The sequence below is a fragment of the Mandrillus leucophaeus genome, unplaced genomic scaffold (assembly GCF_000951045.1).
Source record: "Mandrillus leucophaeus isolate KB7577 unplaced genomic scaffold, Mleu.le_1.0 Scaffold79, whole genome shotgun sequence".
NCBI lineage: Eukaryota > Metazoa > Chordata > Mammalia > Primates > Cercopithecidae > Mandrillus > Mandrillus leucophaeus.
The window spans coordinates 4275791-4301512 of NW_012108585.1; the positions used below are offsets into that span (position 1 = coordinate 4275791).

General features: G+C 37.5%; 1 protein-coding gene across 2 annotated transcripts in view; it reads right to left on the reverse strand.

Moving 5' to 3' along the window:
* Positions 1–25722, reverse strand: part of PARP11 (poly (ADP-ribose) polymerase family, member 11) — a 63334-nt gene that overhangs the window by 7397 nt on the left and 30215 nt on the right. Inside the window, exons 2-6 of one of the 2 annotated variants that reach the window (XM_011967177.1) lie at positions 10597–10725; positions 9600–9720; positions 6876–6951; positions 3167–3239; positions 2956–3086 (exon numbers count right to left, since the gene is read on the reverse strand). In XM_011967177.1, coding sequence (XP_011822567.1) covers positions 2956–3086; positions 3167–3239; positions 6876–6951; positions 9600–9720; positions 10597–10725 — 530 coding nt within the window. The remainder of the gene's footprint in view (positions 1–2955; positions 3087–3166; positions 3240–6875; positions 6952–9599; positions 9721–10596; positions 10726–25722) is intronic. The other variant, XM_011967178.1, reaches the window with a different exon arrangement.

Consider the following 25722-nt stretch of genomic DNA (forward strand, 5'->3'; position numbering starts at 1 on the left):
TTCTATTACCCCACATCCTTGGCCCTCTTCTTTTCTTAACGTACATATGCTCCCTAGTCATCTTCTTCATTCCTATAGCTTCTATTACCCCACATTTTCTAACAACTCCAAAACCTCTGTCTCTAGTCTATACCACTCTTCTGAACTCCTGACCCACATGTCAACTGCCGTATATCGACTACTACTCCCTTTCCATCATCCCTAAAGTTGTTCTTACTGATACTCCCTTAGTCAAGTAACACAAACAAGCCAAAATCTTGGGAGTTATCCTTCTCATCTCCCTTATTCACCCCATCGCAAACAGTAAGTGAGGCACCAAGCCCTATCATTCTATAACCTTAATACCTCAAAACTGTCTTCTTTGCTCCAACACAGCAGATACCACTTTGGGTCAGGCAACCCAACGTGTCTCAGTCTAATTACTGAAACAATTTCCTAAACTGGTTTCTCTGCTTCGAACTGTGATCCCTTTAAATTACGGAGATTTTGTGTTTAACACTTCTTTGTTGTGGAAGGCTTCGTCTTTGTTGTGTTATGCACTGTAGGATGTTTAGCATCCTGGCTTCTATCCAGCAGATGCCAGTAGCACCCCCACCCTGCCACATTAACAATCAAAAATGACGCCAGTCATTACCAAATGTTCCCCAGCAGGTAAAATCACTCCCAGTTGAGAAACACTGTTTTAACCCCTTCTCCACTGCACAGCCTAATTATTGTTCTAAAATGCAAATCAGATGCATCACTCTCTTGCTTAAAGTTCTACAATGGCATTCTACTGTCCCAGGAAAAAATCCAAACCTCTTAGTTTAGCTTATAAGGCCCCACATGGTCTAGCCCCTGCTAACTCTCTGACTTCCACTCTGGTTCGATCCAACTCAACTAAGGCTACTAAAGACGATCACACAATCACCCCAGCGGTGCTACTACAAACTCCTGCAGGCTCTGCCTCTTGATACCATTCTACCTAATTTCTGTTCAATCTGAAGCTGTTTCAATTCTCTGTGCTCCCTCTTATATCCAGACTTGGGCTCTTACTGCCCCAATGCCCGAGATGCCCTTCTCCTATCAACTGGTGTCTGGGGCTCCCTAATTCTCCCCACTCCACTCCACATCCCCTACTTTTGTTGGCAAAGATGGATGGATCCCCTCCCTTTGTGCTGCCATGATGCCCTGAGCTGACCCCCACATTTCTGTGTTACAATGGTCTGGCTCTCCAAGCTATGGTTCTCTGTACCGTTTTATCCCAAGTGCCCAGAACAGTGCTTGTCATAAAGTAGGTACTAAGACACTGTTGTTAGAAGAAGTGGGGGAAGTAAGAGAGGCCTAGGCAATGTGAAAACTATTGCCGGATGGACTCATGTGGGCCTGACTACCTACACGGTGAGTCATAGGTTACATGACAGTGAGACAGACCAAGTTATTTTAGTTCTTCAGGATGATGTCAAAATGACAGGCTGCCATTATAATGAGACTCAGCATTTTGTACTGTCGTGGCAGGTGGCAGGTTCACTTACCATCACAGATTTCTACAGGCTGACATTACATAAAACCATGAAGGGCATCACCAGAGTAAAACTGTTTCCAGTGAAATTCTTAGTACAAAATGTTCTGGGGAATTACTGGTACATTTTTACCACTATGATTTAATTGGGGACTCAAGTTATGAAGGAGACCAATTTGATCTCCAATTCAGAGGGCTGATGAAGAAAAATGAATTAAATTTTCATCAGACTATTTTAGAAAAACTTACTTTATTCACTGAGAGAACAAAGTCAAAGGAGGCAGAGGCTTCTGTCTTCCTCTATAAAAGAATCATCTAAACAAGAACTAAATTAAACTTTATAAACCCAGTTAACCTCAGTTATTGTCAGAAATAAAAGCTGGTTTGGCCAATAGACCCGAGACTATAAAGAACACAAGCTGAAAGCCCCTTATTTACCATAAACTATTATGAGAATAAAACTGGAAATGTACGCAGGCCATATTAACTAGTCAGTCAGAACCAAGAAAGAATTCCATGTATCATTACCAAACAAAATCAGCCTAATTCTCAGGTATATAGAAATGAAATGAGTTATGGTCTGGGATTTGCTTTCAAATACTTTAGCAACAACAATAATAACAAAAAAGGAGACAGTTTATGTGCGGTAAATCTTGATAGATGTTGAATCAGGATGATACATGAAGTTCATTATATTAGATTCTACTTTTGTGTTTATTTGCAATTTCTCTGAATAAAAAGTTAAAAGTCAGCTTATATACTTAAAATTATTAGAAATCAAATCTCATCCACAAATGTTAACTGAAAATATTTCAGAGAACCACTTATTTTAATTTTTTACATGTCATAAAAAAAATACAGCAGAAGAGGCTAATTTGGATAATACTTTTAATAGCTTTAAGTTTTCTGTAACAGACTTTATTTTCTGTTAAGTGAACACTGAGTCACCCAATGGGTCATTTCCAACTTAAATCTAGTAAGGAATTGAGATTTTAAATCTACAAAGTAAACTTTAGGCTAAGCAAGAAATTTGAAGGTATGTTTTAAAGTGTTCTTTAAAATAAAACAGGCAAAAGACTACTGGCAAGATCGTATGACTGTTAAAAACAAAACAGTGTTTGCAGAGACTTCTAATAAAAAGCTGAGCCAAGGAAGTCCTATCAACAAAGCTAAACAGCTCTGACACTCCTCTGTAATGCTGATTTCAGCCAAGATGCATAGTTCTAAACCTTGAAAGGAAGGAGCTTCTCACATTGCAATGTTACAAGCAAAGTTTACAGACCAACTCTTTCACTCCCTGAGAAGGCTGAAGAAGAGCCCTGAGACCAGGTCAAAATATGGCAAGAGAAAAGCAGCATGTCTACACCACTGAAAATTAACACAATTCAATATTTATGTTTTAACCATAAAAGACTTAGCGGTAAGGAGAAGGTTCAGATTAGAAATCATCTCACCTGCAAAAGAATTCCCACAAATCTAGGTTTTGAATTCTCTGAATTCTTTTAATTCGGTTGCGATCCATCGTTTTCCCAAAGAGATTAGCAACTTCATTATATTCATGTGTTTGATTGTGCAGAGGAATAAGCTGGAAAAATAAATTTGCAGAGATTTATTGCGGTCCTTTCCGGTTTCTTTCATGGTATATTCAGTCAATTCTGCTCTTACCTGATATGGTACTTGAGTATTCACATTCTCCCAGTGTGGTGGCATAGGGATGGCCTCGTTTTCACAGATGTAACTTAAAACAGCAAAAGACAAAACAAAATATCAGAAGCTGATTATAATTACTGTCAAGAATTTAGCCTTTTCTTCAAAGCTTAATTTTCATTTTCAGGGTATTGTGACACATGCAATTAAATATAGCCTTTGGTTTCTTTATTCAAAAATTATTGAATGTCTATGTGTGCTACTTTTTAGATGTTGAATAGTGAACTTTCGATGGAAAATATACAACCCTATATATCATAAAAATTTCAAAACCGGTTGCTTAGTTGTCTTTTTTTGAAATTTCCAAAATTTCCTTAAAATGTGAAGATTTTAGGCAAAGAAATTAAAAATAAAATCAAGCTCCTGATGAAAACTAAAGGCTGAAACTCGTGCTTATATTGCCTATTGAATAAAATCAAAACTCCTCAACCATTCATTCAATGTTCTCCAAGATCTAACTCAAATCTAAACCTTTCTCTGTTAATTGCCTACTATTCTCTCCAACAGCCCGCTAACTTTAAGGGTTATTATTATTAGCACAGTCAGTCAGCAAATCTTAAAAACTATCAAACATGTTCAAGCCACCGGATGTGAATACAGAAAAACACAGTGATGTTGAGGGATTTAACAGCAAACGGCTGAAAATGACACACCAATCGCCTCCAGTGATTGGATGTTACTGAAGAAATTAATAAATTTCAAACTGATCTTTAGTTTACTTTTTTCACTTATTTTAATGAAAAAAATCAAATATGTGGTTTAAAAATTAGTATGTATAAAGAAATACACTGTGAGAAGTTTTCCTCCCGCTACAGTCCCTGCTACGTCCAAGTCTCACTTTTTGCCCCATCTCCTGTTAATTATTTTTTAGTCTCGGGTATTCTTCCAGAGCTTCTTTAGGTTAATGTAAGCCAAGCTTTTTGCTCACACAGATGGTAGCATAAAGCGTACATTTATTGCACCTGTGTTTTTGTTTTTTACTTCATAGATTCTTAGAGATCTTTCTGTAACAGTACATAGAGAGTATCATTATTCCTAGTGCTTACAACAGAGCCTGGTACATAGTACACACTCAATAAGTACTAGATGAATGAATGAATGCATTCTATTTTACAGATGCACAGAATTCCACCATATGGACATACTATAATAATATTTAGCTTGTCTCCAACTTTTTGCTACTGTATTAAGAATGCTGGCCGGGCGCAGTGGCTCACGCCTGTAATCCCAACACTTTGGGAGGCCAAGGCAGATGGATTGCCTGAGCTTACGGGTTCGAGACTAGCCTGGGCAACACAGTGAAACCCCGTCTCTACTAAAATACAAAAAAGTAGCTGGGCATGGTGGTGTGTGGCTGTAATCTCAGCTACTTGGGAGGCTGAGACAGGAGAATCACTTGAACCCGGGAGGCGGAGGTTACAGTGAGCCGAGATGGCACCACTGCACTCTAGCCTGGGCAACAGAGTGAGACTCCATCTCAAAAAAAAAAAAAAATGCTGCAGGAACACATTTGTTCATCTGCCATGTTACATGTCCACTTGTCTATCTGTAAAATAATATATTTGAAATAGAATTTCTGAGTCAAAGAATGCATTTTTTAATAATTTTAACAGATACCAACCAAATGCTGTCTTTGAACGCACCTACTGACATTCTCACCAGAAATACAGAAATGGCCTATTTTCCCGCAACCACTCCAAAAAGGTGTGTGATCAAACTTTTGAATTTTAGTCAATTTGATAGTAAAAATCAGTCTGGTATTAATTTGTTTTTCTCTTATTATGAGTGAGGTTGTATGAACTGTTCAAATTATTTGCCCATGTTGATCTCCTATTTAGAGAGTCCTAAAAGTACTTCATATAATATGGAGAATACCCCTTCAACTACAAGAATGAATAAAAATATTTTCCCAATTTTTTGTGAGGAAAAAAATGCCTAAAACATACTTGGCCTAAAGTATCTTTTAGCTACGACCAAAAGAATGTTTTTAGTTTTTATGTAGTCAATAGCCTTAAATAACTCCTTGCCAATAGGAAGCATGTATTACTTACCTTGCATGTAATAAATGCTCAATGTAGTCCCACAGTAAATAAATATTTCTATATCAGCACCTACTGACCTTCAACACCCTACTGTATCTTACCTAAATAGTCCTCTCCTTTTATTATTATCTTGCTTATTGTCCTCTATTCTGCTTAATTCTCTCCTTGTCCTGTCTTTGTTCTACACTTTGTACAGTCTGTGACAGAACAACAAAGTGTTTGATCCCATCACAGTGCTTCTTGCCTCCACCAAAGCATAGCAGATACAATGTACAATTACAATAACATTTTCCATTATTATGTCTCATTTTTCATTTTTCTCCCAGATTAAATACTTCCTGAAGATAAGTAATTCTTTTATTATTTGTACTAAAAAATGTGGATATGACGTAGCTAGTAAGGAAATACTATTCTCTATATTCCACAGAAGTACAAAAGCATTCATTACATAAGTACTTGGAATAACTTTTAAATCATGATGCTAAAATAAAACCAAAATAAATGCTAAAATAAAAACAAAAGTCGAGAAACAAACTGACAGAAACTTAAAATATTTCTTTTAATTAACACGCTACCTTTTTTTTCACTTTCATTTTAAATTATTTGAACAAAAAGAATTTCAATACATGCTTGAAGAGTCATTTTAGAAAATAGGAGACATGCTTTAAGATTTTTTCCTTCAAGTCCATTCACATGAATAATAAATATTTATTGTCTTCTGACATTTATACATCCTTTTTCAGACTTCTTATGGCCAGAGCAAGCAAAAAAAAAAATTTGTAACAAAGTTCCAGGGAACAGAAAGCAATACTGTTGTCCACTGTTCTACCACCTTCCTTAGGTCTCCCTTAGTCGCTACAAATTTGAAATTGCTTCTAGGAGTTGACCAATGGAGATCAACGGAGGTGGAAACAAAGTGAACAATTACCTGGTTCTTACAGCCCCAATAATTATATGTCTCTGAGAGATTTCCAAGTTAACAATTTAAACTTACCTCAGTGAGTTATTTTATGAGTTCAGAGCAGAGACCACAAGGCATTTTGTAACTACCATGTAAACTGTTCTAAAGAATTAAAAAATGTAAATATACAAGAAGAAAGGAAAAGGATAACATGAAAGGAAGCACTTAGAGTAAATAATAATGTTGCTATTTTGTCAACAAATGAGAGATTTGATATTTATTTATTTATTTTAATTAATTATTTTTTTTTTTTTTTGAGATGGAGTCTCACTCTGCCGCCCAGGCTGGAGTGCAGTGGTGCAATCTCGGTTCACTGCAAGCTCCGCCTCCCGGGTTCACACCATTCTCCTGCCTCAGCCTCCCGAGTAGCTGGGACTACAGGCGCCTGCCACCATGCCTGGCTAATGTTTTCATAGTTTTAGTAGACACGGGATTTCCCCATGTTAGCCAGGATGGTCTCAATCTCCTGACCTCATGATCCACCCACCTTGGCCTCCCAAAGTGCTGGGATTGCAGGCATGAGCTACCACGCCCGGCCCAAAATTTGATTAAAAGATCAATATTATTAAATGGCCTACCAAAATATTTTCAGTCTATTTGTTTTTCTGTCCAACAGTAAGAAAAAAAAAACCCACTCTTTCCACCCCTATTCTCTGTACCATACCTGAAAGCACTGATAGAAAAGGGGGCTCTTTTTATTAAGCGCTGCTTTCCAGTGGTGAGATTCATTTGCTTCATTTCTGTATACAAAGACAAGATATTAGATAAGTCATAAAAAACACACTGTAGTATAAAGTGTCATGAAGATTAATAGCCACGCTACGTGATAATCAGGAATCAAGGAGCTTTGGGAGGAGCTGGCCAGCATAGTATATTATGGGTACTTTACCATAGCGCTATGCATCATGTTGTGAAGGTGCTATTCAAGGAAGCACAGCTTCATTGCTTGATCTAAGCTCATACATAAAGATGCTAATTTCATCCACTGCTCAGTATGCACGGTCTATTCTCCTTCTGTATCACATTTAGGTTAAACAGACACTAAACTAGGAGAGTTCTAAACTTAGGAAAGCTAAGAGTACTAGAAAGAGAGAAATTACAGTATTAAATGTGGTTGGTTTATTAAGTAGAAAAATGTACTTCCATCTCTGTAAAAATTTTGGAAATGATTATAAAACTGGTACAACTCACAGGATTTCAAAAATTTCTACATTTCCTGATTTCTCCTTAATTATATAACTAAACCTAAAAAACAGAAAACCTGGCTAGACCCAGTACAAACTTACATAAAAAGATTCTAATGATAAGAGACTAATTACTTAAAGGTATCCTTTTCTTCTTTCATCCATGCCTCAGTCATGGCAATATTTACCAGGTCCATTTCTTCATTCCTCAAAGTTAAGTAGTGATTCTTAATGTAAGATTCTAGCCAGTTTACCTCATCTAAATGACATCATTCCATTTCAAAATGATTAGGTTTACCCACCCAGACCAAGGCTAGTATAAAGTGTGTTCTGTCCTTTCCGTGTTACTCTACACATACTGGATTTACCACTGTTCAGGGAAAAAGCAAGATCATCTCAGCATGTGGAGCAAGACCTGTGATGCCACCTTCTTGGACCATCTCATTTTGAGTTTACTTTTTGCCATTTTTATGGAGAAAACCTGAGTTGGCTAGGGGCAGAATGGTTGGAGCTGAAATCTGCAAAGAGTACATGTGAAATGCTAATACCCACGTCTTTGAAACAGGATCATTACATAGAGGGTTGGGGAACTCAAGTTATTAGTATATGTAACTCCTGTTCCTTAATAATGATATTTTTTAATAAACTCTATTTTCTGAGAGCAAGTTTCCAAAAAGTGTAGTATACTAACAAATGTTCTTTCAGAAACACGTGGCTTGCTAAATTATCTACCAAATGCTTTGATACATTTCATGCTCTACATGAGGTCTGTTGTCTGTGCATGTCATTCGGTTTCAGTTCTCCCTCAAAAATACCTGTACACATGACTAAAAATGCCTCCCAGACACCTTCTGCCTAGACTGCGGCAGAGGGACAAATGTCAGGGCCTCTTAAATCCTGCTTATTTGCCTAATGGCATTAAAAAATTACGGCTTGTCACAAGTAAGGATCTCACGGTTTTTAACTCTTGATAATTAAAAAAAAAAAAAAAAACAAGACAAACAACTTTGGTGGGATAATAATTATTACATATTTGGTTCCATCAATCACTTACTGGACAAATCCCCTTCACCGTTTCTGGGCCTTGGCTCATCCCAGGGGATTTCCTACTGTCTCCCCACCCTACCCGGCCACAATACACTACAAACACTGTCATAAAGACACTACTCACAGGAATTGAGAGACAGCAGCTAAAGGACTAAGCTGTGTAGCAAACAAAATGTTCCTTTATTAAGAAAGCCTCCCATCCAGGTCGTGTTTGCCTCTAAGCAATAAATAGCTGAAACTAACAGCTTGAAACTTGAGGAGCTCAGTTCATCAGGTTTTTCATGGGACACCCCAAAACAAGCCCATATATCACAGATGAAATCCAAAGTGGGACTGATTTCCAGATTATCTGGCTAATCTGTGAAAGAGCCAAATAAATACGAAAATGACAGAAGGCAATGTCCATTAAAGAAATCGTTTTCTGACAAAGACATCAAGAGAAAGGTCATTCAGCTAAAACTTGTTCTTGAAACTACTGCCAACTACCTATGACTTTCTCACTTGACATCTGTTTGATCCTTAAAGTAAAAAAGTTCTGGCCAAGCAAGGTGGCTCACGCCTGTAATCCCAGCACTTTGGGAGGTGAGGTGGGTGGATCAGGAGGTCAGGAGTTCAAGACCAGCCTGGTCAACATGATGAAACACTGTCTCTACTAAAAATACAAAAAAGTTAGCCGGATGTGGGGTCGGGTGTCTGTAATCCCAGCTACTCAGGAGGCTGAGGCAGAGACTTGCTTGAACCCAGGAGGTGGAGGTTGCAATGAGCTGAGATTGCGCCACTGCACACCAGCATGGGTGACAAAGCGAGACGTCTCAAAAAAAATGTAATAATGTTCATACCTATTTCAAAAGAGCAATGGGATGATGAATAAAACAACTGATATAGTGTTTTGTGTTCCTTAGAAGTATGAAAGGCACTTAATATATACGACAATCTTCACATACATGAATATACACAACCATATAAACACACCTTTTATAAAAGGTAATGTTGCTGAAGATTTTAAAACTTGAATTTTTATAGAGGTATTTTTGTATATAACAAAAAGGATATACTTCACTGTTTGCAAATATATCAACTAATCCTGACCTTCAGAGCTGTAGATTTTACCATATCAATATACTAAAAACACACATCTATTAGGGAAAAAAACATACCTGCAAAGTCTATCTTGTAGCTGAATTTGGAAGTAGTAAAAGAAATGGAGCCACAAGGGTTTGTTTTGAAGCTTTTTTCGATATCTTCACTGCTAACTGAACACTGACTGTTGGTATCCGGCTTTAAGACAAACCAGAAAGTTTCATTTACCAGCGGTTCACATTAATGACTTGGCCACAGAGGTGGTACTGCGGTCAGAGAGACAGGGAATGGAGGGACAAGGGAAACTTACTAATCACCTGTTCTAGTTCCCAACACACAGGGAGAATCATAACTAAGTCAGTATATTGAAAATGGTTTAAGGATCTCCAGTGAAGAAACAACTGGTTATAGTCCCCTTCAATAACTAGATATATATAGAAATATAGTTATTTTTCCAGATAATCACAATTTTTACAGATTATTCCAATAATCATACTTTCTAAGTGGCTCAAATTAAATCTTCTTTTATAGTTTAGTAGAGTAAAAAAAAAGACTACAGGTTTTGAGTACGGATTCAAATCTCAGTTTCACTAGCTGTGTGACCCTTGACAAATTATGTCAACTTTTCTGAGTTTTACTTTCCTTGACTGTAAGAGAGAATGTTAACATCTGCTTCCAAATTACTGTGAGGATAAGGGAGAAAATAAATGTGCAACACCTAACTTAATACCTGGCGTACAGAAGTGTTTAATATGGATTTGTTCTTCCCTTTCTTTGTCCATCAAACCAAACTTGGAGTTGCTCAGATGTACTGACACCATGCAACTCTCAGTCACATTTGTCCTCTGTACACACAGTAAACACATATTGTTTCTTCTAAATAAATGAGTGTGAAAACTTGGGGAAAAGAAAAGGAAAAGGACTAGAATAATTTCTAACTTTTTTTTAGTTAAATGATTTTATTTCCTTAAGTTTTAACTTCAAGTTCTATATTTATACTCATTTTACATACATTAGCAAGGTGATGCTAACTGAATCGAAAACACTTCTGCTAAATTCAAGGAAAGAAGATACCTGAAACATGTGCCACTTCCCACATTCTGCCAAGTAAAACCAGCCCCACTGGGTATCTGATGTGTCCATGTCATCCACTTCATTGTTTGTTGTTTTAGAAAAGAATTCTTCTGCTTTGTGAAACATCTCCTGAAAAGCCAGAAAGAGGTGGAGGAAGAAATAATTCTATTAATAACAAGTACACTTTTTACAGATCATTTTACTTCTTTACAAAGAGTGTTATTCAAGTGTCTTTCCTCCCATGACACTTTAAAAACAGCCTTCTATCTTGCATATTGGCTCTGAAGATAAACATTTAAAATGTTGGACATCATTGCTTAACAACTTAGGCAAATAATAATAACCTTAGGTAGAATATGCCACTGTCTATTCAATCATTTAAGTAAGCTATATCAACATCAACAAGCACTTCAGGTTTTCAGCATAGCCCCAAGCAATTTCAATTTTATCTTATGTTCATGTATTTGGTCAAAAGGACCCATGCTATCACACTAGTTAAGATCAAATGCATCTAATTTTTATTTTAAACAGTCATTTCATTTAATGGCATGGAAAGATATTTATATGGTGTTGACTATAAAAGATTACAAGAAAACAGAAACAGTATAATCCAATTTTAATAAAAATAAACTTACTCCTGTGAATGTATGTGTGTGTATCTGTCTAAGTATATGTAAATGTTTACACATATACATAGAAAAAAGTCTGGATGTATATATAACAATCTACCACCATTTTTTCTAAGTGTCAGGATAAAATAGCAATAATAGTAAACTTTACATAACTTACTATGTGCCAACTACTGTTCTAAGTACTATACAGATGATGACGCATTTAGGTCTCACAACAACCTAGAGACAGATACTATCAGTACCCCAAATTTATAAATGAGGAAACTAAGGCATAGAGAGGTCATACAATGAGGAAGTCAAGATTCAAATCCAACATCCTGGTTTCAGGGTCTATGCACTTAGCCACCGTTATATACTGTCTTATACTTCATTATCAATGATTTCATAATTTTAACTATACCAATTAACTCACATACACATTATCTTCGAAAAGTTTTAAACATTCTTGGTTGGGTATTGCAATGAAGAAGTCTCTAGAAAGGAGACAAAGAGGCTAGTCAAAGAAAATTAAACTCAATCTGGAATTTGGCTTCCTGTCCTCATTCTTCAAGGGTTTTTAAATTATTGAGTTTATACAACTACTACATAAAAAATATTCTCCTTGCAAAAAATCAGAACATTCAAAATAAAGCTAAAGACTTTTTAACCATCACTTCCATTCCTGGTACCTTCTCACCTTTCTTCTCTAGGGTTAGCCAATGCTATAATTTCACTGAGTATCTTTCAGAGCTCTATCTCTCTCACTCTGTGTTTGTGTGTGTATAATTATACACATATAAAAACATATAGAGTTACTGATGATTTGTTAAAAATTTGATTTCCTGTATCATTGATTTTTTTTTACAAAGAATATGTACTACTGGGCAATTTAGAAAGTATTTGCCTTTTAATTTCATCATTTAAAATGTCCATCCTATTTTTAGAAGCTGTAGTAACCCGGAATAAGTTTCTATTACCTTGTCTAGGCCACAGTTGGCTCTTCACAAAATGAAAAATGATAGACTCCTTCCTCATTGGGTTGTTGGTACAAATGAATGAGACAGTGCAGTAAAGTACCAAGTACAGTGCCTGACCCCAATGAAGGGGGTTTGTTATTTTTTATATATGTTTGGAAACTCAAGCAATGCTTTATGATTATTTCCCATTTTCTTCTTCATGTTTTAAATTCGACTGGCTTCTAAGAAATGAAAAATAGAACACCCTAGGATCAAAGCCTTCTGGTTTAGGACCCACTATTTACCTTTTCTATTTCAACCACATAATAAAGACAACGATTTAAAGTTTAAGATCAAACTGTCCAGTAAACTATTCACAATTCCTACTGCTTTTTCAAATTAATGTTCATTTCATTTGGCCATTTAACTGTGAGAAAGAGAGAAAGAAAGCAAATGTGACCTAAATTTAGTTTCTCTTCTGAAAATAACCAGAAAAATTTGGAAGAATGAGATTGGAGCTAACAGTTAAGAAAAATATTTGCCTCATGAGTTTTATCTTTTCTCTATTAGAAAAGAGAATAGAAAATAGAAAAGTTCCCTTTATACAGTGTACATATACATTTGTGCTCTGCTATAAAACACCTTACCTAACACTTCGCTTTAGGCCAAGTCACAAATGAAAGTGTTTCAGCAACATCCTTTCAGAGCTTTCTGTTATAAATAACTTCGGATGGGACTTAGGACAGCCCCATCTTGTATTTGTCACAGTTTTAGAGAGGACAGCACTATAGACAGGTACCATTGTATTGAACAATTCTAAAGTACTTCAAATCTTATAAAATTCCTTATCAATTTACACTATTTCTTTTCCTCCACAATTCAATGTGCAGGAGAGATAAGTGATTATTTTCCAATTAAAGTCAGGAAAAAAAACAAAGCAGAGAATAATATAATTTTTTAGTCTAGATTCACAGCCAGCAGTACAGAGAAGATTAAAGAAACACCTAAGGCCTCCTGAACCTCAGTTCTTCCCCTGCGTGACCAAGCCCCACTGCCTCCTTTCACACATGCACAGTTATTTCTCCTCTCCTTTGCTTCACAGATGCTCTGGGTTTCTTTCAAAAGATGCATTTTATAAGATTAAACATTTCGATTTTCTACAGCAAGTTTTCTCTACAAAGAAATGACTATTTTGCATAATTATGCTCAAAGAGTTAAGTCAAATTTAAATTAATAACTTTAAAATACCACAACCATAGTAAGAATGGCTCTAGGCTAGGACACATTTATAGGTAATAAAAAGAATATCCACCAGTTATCAGTTATGAAGTAGGTATTTAATGATGTTAGATGAATGAACTTGTTCAGTCACAAGGCCACATCCTGTCTGATTTTCCTGTTTGTAATTAGAAGCAGACTGGGAAGAAAAAAAAAAAGCTAGTACAAAGCAGTAAAGCACTTTGTAAAGTTTCCAGGGCAATGGGTATGCTGGTAGAGCTTGTCTTCATGTTATCTGTGACAAAGAGAATCTTTATTTACAGAGTCAGTCTGGATTATCAAATTGAAAAGCTGTGTGGAAAATGAGTTTAAAGTCAAAATCCTGGTCTATATAAGGAAAATAATGCTGCCTCCCAGACTGGTTTCAAGTTTTCTGACATAAATTTTAGTTTACTACAACAAAGTATAATTTATTTTGTTAGCATGAGTATAGTATCTTGAGGAAATCATATTTGGTAATAATAACTTCCTTGCCTCTACATATGAAGAAGATCCCAAACCTGATCTTAAAAGCTTAAAAACGAACGAGAACTTCCAGAATGACAGAATAAGGAGCTCAGTGGAACTGGCAAAACTACATTTTAAAAACTAGTAGGCTGGGCATGGTGGCTCACACCTGTAATCCCAGGGCTTTGTGAGGCTGAGAAGGGAGGTTCACATGAGGCCAGGAGTTTGAGGCAAGCCTGACAACATAGTGAGACTCCATCTCTACAAAAAAATAAAATAAAAATTATTCAGGCACACTGACGCATGCTTGCAGTCCCAGCCACTTGAGAGGCTGAGATGGAAGGACTGCCTAGCAGTTTGAGGCTGCAGTGAGCTAAGATCATGCCACTGCACTCCAGCTTGGACAACAGAGCAGGACCCTGTCTCACAAAAATTAATTAATTAAAAATTAAAAACTGCTGAAAATTATTTTAAAAAACAAACATTTGAAGTCTCCGGAAATTGTACTAAGGGCATACAGAAAGTGGAGAAACATTCATTCAAGAAAATTTACTAAATCTCAGAACAAGTTAGAGTCTGTGGCATTTGAGTTACAAACTGCACCATTTCTCACATCCTACCAGGTCTGTTATGAAGGCTCTTCCTGCGGTACATGTAGCCAAAAGACAGGCAGAGGGCTCCCCCTCCCTCAGGCTCCCGGGCTGTGGCTAGTTTTACCCTGGGAGGCACAGGCTGCTGGTGCTTCTCCTCTCCCTCAGCCCAGAGGTGCAGAAGCTCTGTTCTGGAGAGGTGACACAGAGGACCGGTCTCTCTTCCCCTACACAGCCCCCATTCAAAAGGTGGAAGTTCTATTCCAGGTACAGCAGGCTGAGAATACTGGGCCCTGACTGCCACTGCCCCAACTTGCTCCCAAGGGCTGCTACCACCACCCCAGTGACCACTCTAAGAATGGAGTGTTACTCTGGGGAAAAAAAGGCTCTCACCTTCAGCCCCAGGTGCAGTGGCCTGGAGATTTTGCTCAGGGGGAAAGACAGGCCATAAGGACAAAGAGCTCTACATTTCCACCTGAGAGAACTGACTTTATTTGGAACAGAGAGGAGAAGCCCATGCCTAAGGGCATTATCAAAAACAGTGGGCCGGTACGGTAGTTCATGCCTGTAATCCCAGCACTTTGGGAGGCCAAGACGGGTAGATCACCTGAGGCCAGGAGCTTGAGACTAGCCTGGCCAACATGGTGAAACCCCATCTCTACTAAAACCACAAAAAATTAGCTAACCGTGGCGGCGTGCACCTGTAGTTCCAGCTCCTCAGGAGGATGAGACAAGAGGACCGATTGAACCCCGGAGGCAAAGGTTTCAGTGAGCTGAGATCACGCAATTGCACTCCAGCCTGGGTGACAAGAGCGACACTCCATCTCAACAAAAAAGAAAGAAAACAGTGGAAATCTTAATGAAAAACAAGAAAGGCTAGGAGTTCCAATACAAGCAGAATGGCAGAGCAGGCAGAAGTTTAATGCCGAGAACCAGAGACAGCGAAGAGCCCTCTTAGACCATAGAGGAGTCAGAAAGGCACTATAAAAACACTAGGCTGTATCCACCCAGGAACGATCAGGGCAGAACACGGGGCAGTCCTGAAAACATTCTCTAAGCTATACATATACTCATCAACACAGTGTAGAAACTTCACTGGCACAAGGGTCTTAACCACAACTTCTGGTTAAACACAACTTAACAGAAGCTACTCTGACCCAGGGGCAATTCCTCTGAAGCCAGGGTTAAATGAAACAGCACTATCATCCCTGGAAGTCTGGAATACTGTGTACGTGCCGAAGGTTGGGTCCTCTCAGGAACTAACTTCCAAGCTACTAGTACTTGGCTAAATGTAGGACAAAAAAAAAAAAAAAGTAAACTCCCTGAACTATGATAGCAGCCACCAAGCCAAACACACATTTAACACTTAAGGGTAAAAATCTAACTACCTAAAGGAAAGTAAGCACAACCTGTGACCAGTAGGCAGTCTATGCCAATCCAGAAATGCCACATAAGTAGTCCGGCTAAGAGATTAAGAACAATGGGGAAACATCTGAGCTGGGATATTAGAAGCTACACATTGTGAGGAAAATGGACTTTACAGAATTTGTTCAGCTGTATCACTAAACACATAAACCAATAACCAAACAATCACAATAGGGATCAGCATCCAGAGTTGCTATGTTACATAAAATATCCAGTTTTCAACAAAAAAAATATGAGACATAAAAAAAAAACCCCATAAAGATATGAGCGATACCCATGGAAAACCAAAAGAAGCTGTCTCTAGATGGGGCACAGGTGGTAGACTGAGCAAACAAACACTTCCAAGCAATTAATACAATACAAATATGTTCAAAGACCTAAATGAAACTATGCTTAACAGGTTAAGGGAAATTATGATGACAATGTCTCATCAAATAAATAGTATCAATAAAGAGAGAAATAATTTAAAATAACCAAATGGAAATTCTGGAGTTGAAAAGTATAGTAAGTAAAACGAAAAACTCACTAGAAAGACTCAGTGGTAGCTCTGTGAAGAAGAAAGTATCAGCAAGTTTGAACATAAATGAATAGACATTATGTAATAGATGAAATGTAAGAAAGGAAAGAAAAAAATTAAAGAAAAATAAACAGAGCATTAGAAAAATGTAGGATACCATTAAGTGCACCAACATATAAATAACTGGAGTATCAGAAGCAGAGGAGAGAGAGAAAGGCACAGGAAAAACTTTAAAGAAAGTAAAACTATCCATATTTGTAAATTTTATATATATATACACACACATATATACACGTATATATATACACACACACAATCTATACGTGTGTGTGTGTGTGTGTGTGTGTATAGACATAAATCTACACATCCAAGAAGCTCAAGTACATTCCAAAAAGGAAAAACACAGAGATCCAAATGCAGACACATCAAAGTCAAAATTTGGAAAGTCAAAGACAAACAGAAAACCTTAAAATGAGGAAGAGAAAAACAACTGATCACATATAAAAGAATCCTAATGAGATTAACAGCTGACTTCTCATCAGAAACGCTAAAGGTCAAAGGTTAGGAGACAACATTCTCCAAGTACATAAAGTAAAAAACAAACAAAAAAAGCACCTATCAACCAAGAATCTTATACCAGCAAAACTATCTTTCAAAAATGAAGGTGAAATAAAGATATTGCCACAATTACAAAAACTGAGAGAATTCATTGCTAGCAAACCTGCTTTACAAGAAATAACAAAGGAAGTTTATCAGGCTGAAACGATACTAGGCAGTACTAATAATCCATGGGGGATAAAAAAGAACAAAAGAGTGCTGGTAAAGGTAATTATGTAAGTAATTTAGAGGTATAATTGCTGATTTCTCCTTTCACCTCCTGACTGATTTAAAAGTAACTACATAAACCAATTCATGAACTGCCAGTTCCAAGATGGCGGCACAGAAGATAGCTGGCTTCACTCCCTGCCCCCACAGAAAACCAAAAACAAATACACAGCACCAAGATCATCGCCAGCAATACCCCAGAACGCAAATATTATGTAGGCAGAGACAGTTCCCAGGGACACAGAGGAGTGAAAAAACTCTGAGCAGACAATAAGGGAATTGGATTTTCTTACCCATGATACCTCACCACAAAATCAGCCCAGCATCAAGCATACAGAAAACTTGCCCCTGACTCATGATTTCTACACTGGAAAAAGTGAGATTAAGGTGGCCAACCAGCTTTCCCACCATCTTGGGTTCCCTGACAGACCTGTCCCTGCCTCAATCTACAGGAAGCACTGGGAGTACCTGAAGGGAGAACTTTCCCTGAAAACAGCCAGAGACAAAGGAGTTAAGTAGGACTACAATCCCTAACCCTGGACACTGCTCTCTAACTCAATCAAAGGAGACACCAAATCAGAGTGGCTATTCAGCAACACCACATTGTAGGAGCTTCACTCCACAGGTTTCCCAGGCACAAAGCCCAAGTCAGCCTTCCCGCGCTGCCAGGATAACCTCTTTGGTACCTCTCCCACTCAGCATGGGCAGTGTTCTCATTATTTACCGGAGCTAAGAAAAACCTGAGTGTAAGGCACCATCTAGTGCTTAAAAGGAGGCAGGCCTAGTGGGTAAAAAAAGATACTCAATAGCTAAATTACGAAGAATCTCTAATCTCTCTATACTACAACTTGTTGTATCTGTAAGATGTTTTCGTAAGTCTTGCAGTAATCATAATGCAAAAACCTATAATAGACCCACTAAAAATAAAAAGCAATGAGTTAAAACATACAACCAAGGAAATCACTTACCCAGAAAGGAGGATGTAAGAAAGAAGAGAGCAATTACAAAACAACCAGAAAATAAGCAACAAAATGAACTAGCAAGGACGTTGCAAGGAATCCTGAATGCAAATGGATTCACTTCTCGAATTAAAGAGCACAGAGTGGCTGAATGGGGAAAAAAAAATTCCAAATATATGATACTTACAAGAAACCAACCTCACCTATAAAGACGCACATGAGGATGAAAGTGAAGGGATAAAGCTATTCCATGCAATTGGAAAACAAAGAAGAGCAAAGAGTAGCCATATTCATAAAGAGATACAATAGACTATGAACAAGGCCTGTATAAAGAGATAAAGAAGGTCAATAAATAATGATAATAGGGTCAACTAAGCAAGTGGACATAATAAGTATCTATGCACTCAACACCCGAGATCTTAGGCATATAAAACAAACATTAATAGACTTAAAGTGAGGGGCAGACTGCAATACAGCAAAAGCAAGAAACTTTAAAAAATAATGATAATAAAAAGTAAGGGACTTCCAGACAGAAAATCAACAACAACAACAACAACAACAAAAAACCACATCAGATTTAAATTACACACTAGATCAAATAGGCCTGTCATTTACAGAACATTTCACCCAATTGCTGCAGAATACACATTCTTTTCATCAACACAGGAAATGTTCTTCAGAATAGGCCATATCTTAGGTCACAAAAAGTCTCAACAAAAAAGCAGAAATCATATCAATTATCTTTTCTGACCACAATGAAATGAAACTAGAAACCAAAGAAAGGAGAAACTTTGGAAACTACCCAAAAACATGGAGGTTAAACAACATGCTCCAAAATGACCAACTAGCCAATGAAGAAATTAGGAAGGAAATTTAAAATTTCTTAAAGCAAAGGAAAGTGGAGATACAAAATACCAAAAGCTATGGAATACAATAAAAGCAGTACTAACAGAGAAGTTTATAGCAATAAACATCTGCATCAAAAAAGTACACTTTAAAAAAAGAAGAAAACAATAACAATCTAACAGTGCACACCTTAAGGAACTAGAAAAGCAAAAATAAACCAAATCCAAAATTAACAGAAGGAAAAAAATAATAAATACCAGAGCATAAAAAAAATTGAGACTTAAAAAGCAAAGCCGCATTTTTCAAAAGATAAACAAAAATTGACAATTCTTAGTCTTAGCAAGACTAAGAAAAAAAAGAGAAGATCCAAATAAATAAAATCAGAAATGAAAAAGGTGACAACTGAGACCAGAATAAACACAAAGAATTATTAGAGACTATTATAAACAACATGCCAACAAACTGGAAAACCGAGAAGAAACTGAAAAATTTCTGGACATATTCAATCTACTATGATTAAATTATAAAGAAATAGAAAACTTGGGCCGGGCACAGTGGCTCACGCCTGTAATCCCAGCACTTTGGGAGGCTGAGGTGGGCGGATCACAAGGTCAGGAGATCGAGACCATCCTGGCTAACACGGTGAAGCCCCGTCTCTACTAAAAATACAAAAAAAAAATTAGCCAGGTGTGGTGGCAGGCACCTGTAGTCCCAGCTACTCGGGAGGCTAAGCCAGGAAAATGGCATGAACCTGGGAGGCAGAGCTTGCAGTGAGCCAAGACTGTGCCACTGCACTCCAGCCTGGGTAACAGAGCAAGACTCCGTCTCAAAAAAAAGAGAGACAAAGAAATAGAAAACTTGAACAGGCTGGGTGCAGTGGCTCATGCCTGTAATCCCAGCACTCTGGGAGGCTGAGGTAGGAGGATCATTTGTGGCCAGGAGTTCAAGACCAGCCTAGGCAACACAGCAAAACTCTGTCTCTGCACAAAATTTAAAAATTAGCTGGGCATGTGCCTGTGGTCCCAAATACTTGGGAGGCTGAGGTGGGAGTGGGAGTATCACTTGAGCTCCAGCATTTAAAGCTGCAGTGAGCTATGACTGCACCATTGCACTCCAGCCTGGCCAACAGAGAGAGATCCTGTAGGAAGAAAGGAAAAGAAAAGAGAAGAAGAGAAAGAAGAGGAAAAATAAAGAAAATTAAAACCTAAACAAACCAATAACAAGTAACAAGATTGAAGCTATAATTATGTCTCCCAACAAAGAAAAGCTCAGGACCTGATGGCTTCACTGCTGAATTCTACCAAACATTTAAAGAACTAATGCCAATTCTACTCAAACTCTTCAAAAACACTGAAAAGGAAGAAATACTTCAAACTCATTCTACGAGACAGCATTATCCTTATATCAAAACCCAATAGGGACACAACAAACAAAGAAAACCATGGGCCAGTATCACCCACGAACATAGATGCAAAAATCCTCAATAAAATATGAGCAAACTGAATTCAACAACACATTAAAAAAATCATTCACCATGATCAAGTGGGATTCACATCCCAAGGATGCAAGGATGGTTCAACATACGCAAATCAATCAGCATGACAGATCACAACAGAACCAAGAAGAAAAACTATAATCATTTTAATAGATGCTTTAAAAGCATTTGATAAAATTCAATATCTTCTTATAATAAAAACCCTCAACAAACTGGATATAGAAGAAACATATCTATTAAGGCCAGATAACAAACCCACAGCTAACATCACACTAAATGGGAAAAAATTAAAAGCCTTTCCTCTAAAATCTGGAACAAGACAAGGATGTCCAGTTTCACTACTGTTACTCAACACGATATTGGAAGTCCTGGCAAGAGTTAGGCAAGAAAGAGAAATAAATGGCAACCAAATTGGAGAAAAAGAAGTAAAATTTTCTTTGTTGACAGAAGACATAATCCTATTCTTAAAGAAACCTAAAAACTCCACCAAAAACTTGTTAGAACTGATAAATTCAGTAAAATTGCAGGATACAAAATCAACATACAAAAAATCAGTAGCATTTATATATGCCAGGAGCAAACAATCTAAAAAAGGATTCAAAAAAGCAATTCAATTTACAATAGCTACAAATAATATAAAATACATAGAAGTCAATTTAAAATGAAAGATCTATACAGGAAAAACTATAAAATGCTTATGAAGGAAATTAAAGACATAACAAATGGAAAGACATTCCATGCTCACGAATTGAAACAATTAATATTGTTAAAATGACAATACCGCCCAAAGCAATTTACAGGTTCAACATAATCCCTATCAAAATACCAATGACATTCTTCACAGAAATAAACAAACAAACAAAAAGTCCTAAAATTTACATAGAACCGCAAAAGACCCTGAATAGCTAAAGCAATCTTGAGCAAAAATAAGGCTGGAGGTCTCACATTACCCGACTTCAAAATATACTACAAAGCTATAGTAATGAAATCAGCATGATACTTGCATAAAAACAGACACATAGACCAATGGAACAGAATAGAGAACCCAGATATAAATCCACACATTTACAGCTAACTCATTTCAACAAAGTCACCAAGAACATAGAATGGGAACAGTCTCTTTAATAAATGGTGCTGGAAAAACTGGATAAAGACTATCCAATTTTCAGAAAAATAAAACCATACCACTATCTCTAGCCATATTAAAAAATCAAATCAAATTTAAAGACTTAAATCTAAGATGTGAAACTATGAAACTACTAAAAGAAAACATTGGGGAAATCAGAACACTGGTCTGGGCAAGATTTTTTGTGTAAGACCTCAAAAGCACTGCAACCAAAGCAAAAATGGATCACTGGAATTACATCAAACTAAAAAGAGTCTACACAACAAAGGAAACAATCAACAAAGTGAAGAAACAAGTCACAGAATGAGAGAAAATATGTGCAAACTATCAATGTGGCAACTGATTAATAATAAGAATATATAAGGAGCTCAAATAATTCAACGGCAAAAGAAAAAAAAAAAAACCCCCACAAATAATCCAATTTAAAAGCAGGCAAAAGACCTGAATAGATATTTATCACAAGACATACAAATTGCCAACAGGTATATGAGAAAATGTTCAAAACCACTAATTTTCAGAGAAATGCAAACCAAAACCACAATGAGACATCATCTCACCTCAGTTAAAACAGCTTTTATAAAAAGACAAAGAATAACAAATGCTAGCAAGGATGTGGAGAAAATGGAACCCTCGTATACTGTTGGTGGGAATGTAAATAAGAACAGTCACCATGGAAAACTATGGAGATGCCTCAGGAAAAAAAAAAAAAAAGAACTACCATATTATCCAGCAATGCCACTACTGAGTATATACCTAAAAGAAAAAAAAATCAATATAGTGAAGAGATATCTGCACTCCCATGTTTACTGCAGAAAGATTCGTAATAGCCAAGACAGGGAATCAACCTAAGTATCCATCCATGGATAAATGGATAAAGAAAATCTGGTTTTTATACACAATGGATTATCCAGCTGTAAAAAAAGAATGGAGTCATGACATGGGCAGCAACATGGATAGAATGAGAATTCATTATGTTAAGTAAAATAAGCCGAGCACAGAAAGACAAATATCACCTGTTCTCATTCATATGTGGGAGCTAAATAAGTGGAACTCATGAAGAGACAAAGTAGATTGGTGGTTACCAGAGGCTGGGAAGAGTAGGGGGAAAGAGTGATTAAAAGAGGTTGATTAATGGGTAAAAATATACAGTTAGATATAAGAAATAAGATCTAGAAGTAATAAGACCTAGTGTTCAACAGATCAGTAAGGTGACTATAGTTTATAATAATCTATTGTACATTTCAAAATAGCTAGAAGGGAATAGTTTGAATGGTTTCTAGCATAAAGAAGACAAGTATTTAAGGTGATAGATATCACATTACCCTGATTTCATATGTAAATTTTATGTGAATTTATTAAATTATCGTGTGTCCTGAAAATATGTATGTCTATTATGTATCAATTTTTTAAATATGTATTTAATTGTATAATTATGCCTATAATATACAGAATTGTTAAATATACAATAGTAGCACCAAGAAGGCAGGTGGGAACAAAGATATATTGGAGAAGGAAATAACACCATATGGTAACTCAAATCCACAAGAAGAATCACAGTAAATAAGAAGGTATACGTAATAAATTAAATATGTAGATGCTACACACTTGTTCTCCCCTTTTTCTATCAGCTTCCTTAAAAGACATACAATTATGTAAAGTAATGATAAAAATGTATAGTTGGGTTGGTAACACATATAGACATAATATATATAGCATAATATATATCAGCTGAACACCGCTAATCCAAAAATCTAAAATCAGAAATCCTTCAAAATTCGAAACTTTTTAAGCCTTTACATAAGGCCATGAGCAGAAAATTCTACTCCTGACCTCATGTGATGGGTCACAGTCAAAATGAAAGAGTTTAATATACAGTTTATCCAAGGGAAAAAATACTTTCCCAAGCCCCTTCAGCTGTAATACATATTTTCTTCACATGTCCAGATTCCCCCACGCAAGCATGTCCACAAAGGGTAGATGTGCCATACATGCAGGCTAGATAGCATATCTGCAGGCTGGATGTGCCAATGGCAGGTTCCTCACAATGCCCACAAGAGGCCAATATCTATGTGCATTACTGTGTTTTTTTCTTATTCTCTGGTCTGCAGTATAAAGATACTATTGACAAGGTCAAAAAGGCCTGCAGATACCACTATGGATAATAATGATAAGAAAAAAAGGAAAGCATTTATATTTATCTACAGAACAGAAAGTCAAGCTGTTATAGCAACTGGGCAGCAGTGTTAAGTCTGAAATATCTTACAGAAGAGTATGGTGTTGAAATGACCACTATATATATGATCTGAAGAAACAGAAGGACCAACTATAAAAGTTCTATGTTGAAAGTAATGAACAGAAGTTAATAAAAATAGAAAACTCCTGCAAAAAGCTAAAAACGAAATCTTGCTCAAGTATTGAAAGGGTAGTCCACCAGAATCACAGGGAATCCACGCCACGTAATAGTATGCTGATCATGAAATAACGAAAGGTCGTGATGAACTGAAAATTGAAAAGAACACTGAATATTCAACGGGCATGCTGCAGAAATGTAAGAAAAGATACAGCACTGGTGGGGGGGGGCGGGTCCATTCCAAGATGGCCAAACAGGAACAGCTCTGGTCTGCAGCTCCCAGCATGACTGATGCAGAAGATGGGTAATTTCTGCATTTCCAACTGAGGTACCTGGTTCATCTCACTGGGACTGGTTGGACAGTGGGTGCAGCCCACAGAGGGCGAGCCAAAGCAGGGCAGGGCATTGCCTCACCCAGGAAGCACAAGGGTTGAGGGATTTCCCTTTCCTAGCCAAGGGAAGCTGTGACAGACTGTACCGGTAAAATCGGGACACTGCTACCCAAATACTGCGCTTTTCCAATGGTCTTAGCAAACGACACACCAGGAGATTATATCCCGCGCCTGGCTCAGCGGGTCCCACGCCCATGGAGCCTTGCTCACTGCTAGCGCAGCAGTCCGAGATCAAACTGTGAGGCAGCAGCCTGGCTGGGGGAAGGGCATCTGCCATTGCTGAGGCTTGAGTAGGTAAACAAAGCGGCTGGGAAGCTTGAACTGGGTGGAGCCCAGCACAGTTCAACAAGGCCTGCCTGCCTCTCTAGACTCCACCTCTGGAGGCAGGAAATAGCTGAACAAAAGGCAGCAGAAACTTCTGCAGACTTAAATGTCCCTGTCTGACAGCTCTGAAGAGAGCAGTGGTTCTCTCAGCATGGTATTTGAGCTCTGAGAACAGACAGACTGCCTCCTCAAGTGGGTCCCTGACCCCCGTGTAGCCTAACTGGGAGACACCTCCCAGTAGAGGCCGATTTACACCTCATACAGCCAGGTGCCCCTCTGAGACGAAGCTTCCAAGAGGAAGGATCAGGCAGCAATATTTGCTGTTCTGCAATATTTGCTGCTCTGCAGCCTGCGCTGGGATACCCAGGCTAACAGGGTCTGGAGTGGACCTACAACAAACTCCAACAGACCTGCAGCTGAGGGACCTGACTGTTAGAAGGAAAACCAACAAAGAGAAAGGAATAGCATCAACGTCAACAAAAAGGACATCCACACCAAAACCCCATCTGTAGGTCACCATCATCAAAGACCAAAGGTAGATAAAACCACAAAGATGCAGAGAAACCAGAGGAGAAAAGCTGAAAATTCTAAAAACCAGAGCACCTCTTCTCCTCCAAAGGATCGCAGCTCCTCACCAGCAATGGAAAAAAGCTGGACAGAGAATGACTTTGACGAGCTGACAGAAATAGGCTTCAGAAGGTCGTTAATAACAAACTTCTCCGAGCCAAAGGAGGATGTTTGAACCCATCGCAAGGAAGCTAAAAACTGTGAAAAAAGATTATAGAAATGGCTAACTAGAATAAACAGTGTAGAGAAGACCTTAAATGACCTGATGGAGCTGAAAACCATGGCATGAGAACTACGTGATGCATGCACAAGCTTCAGTAGCCGATTTGATCAAGTGGAAGAAAGGGTATCAGTGACTGAAGATCAAATTAAGGAAATGAAGCGAGAAGAGAAGTTTGGAGGAAAAAGAAACGAACAA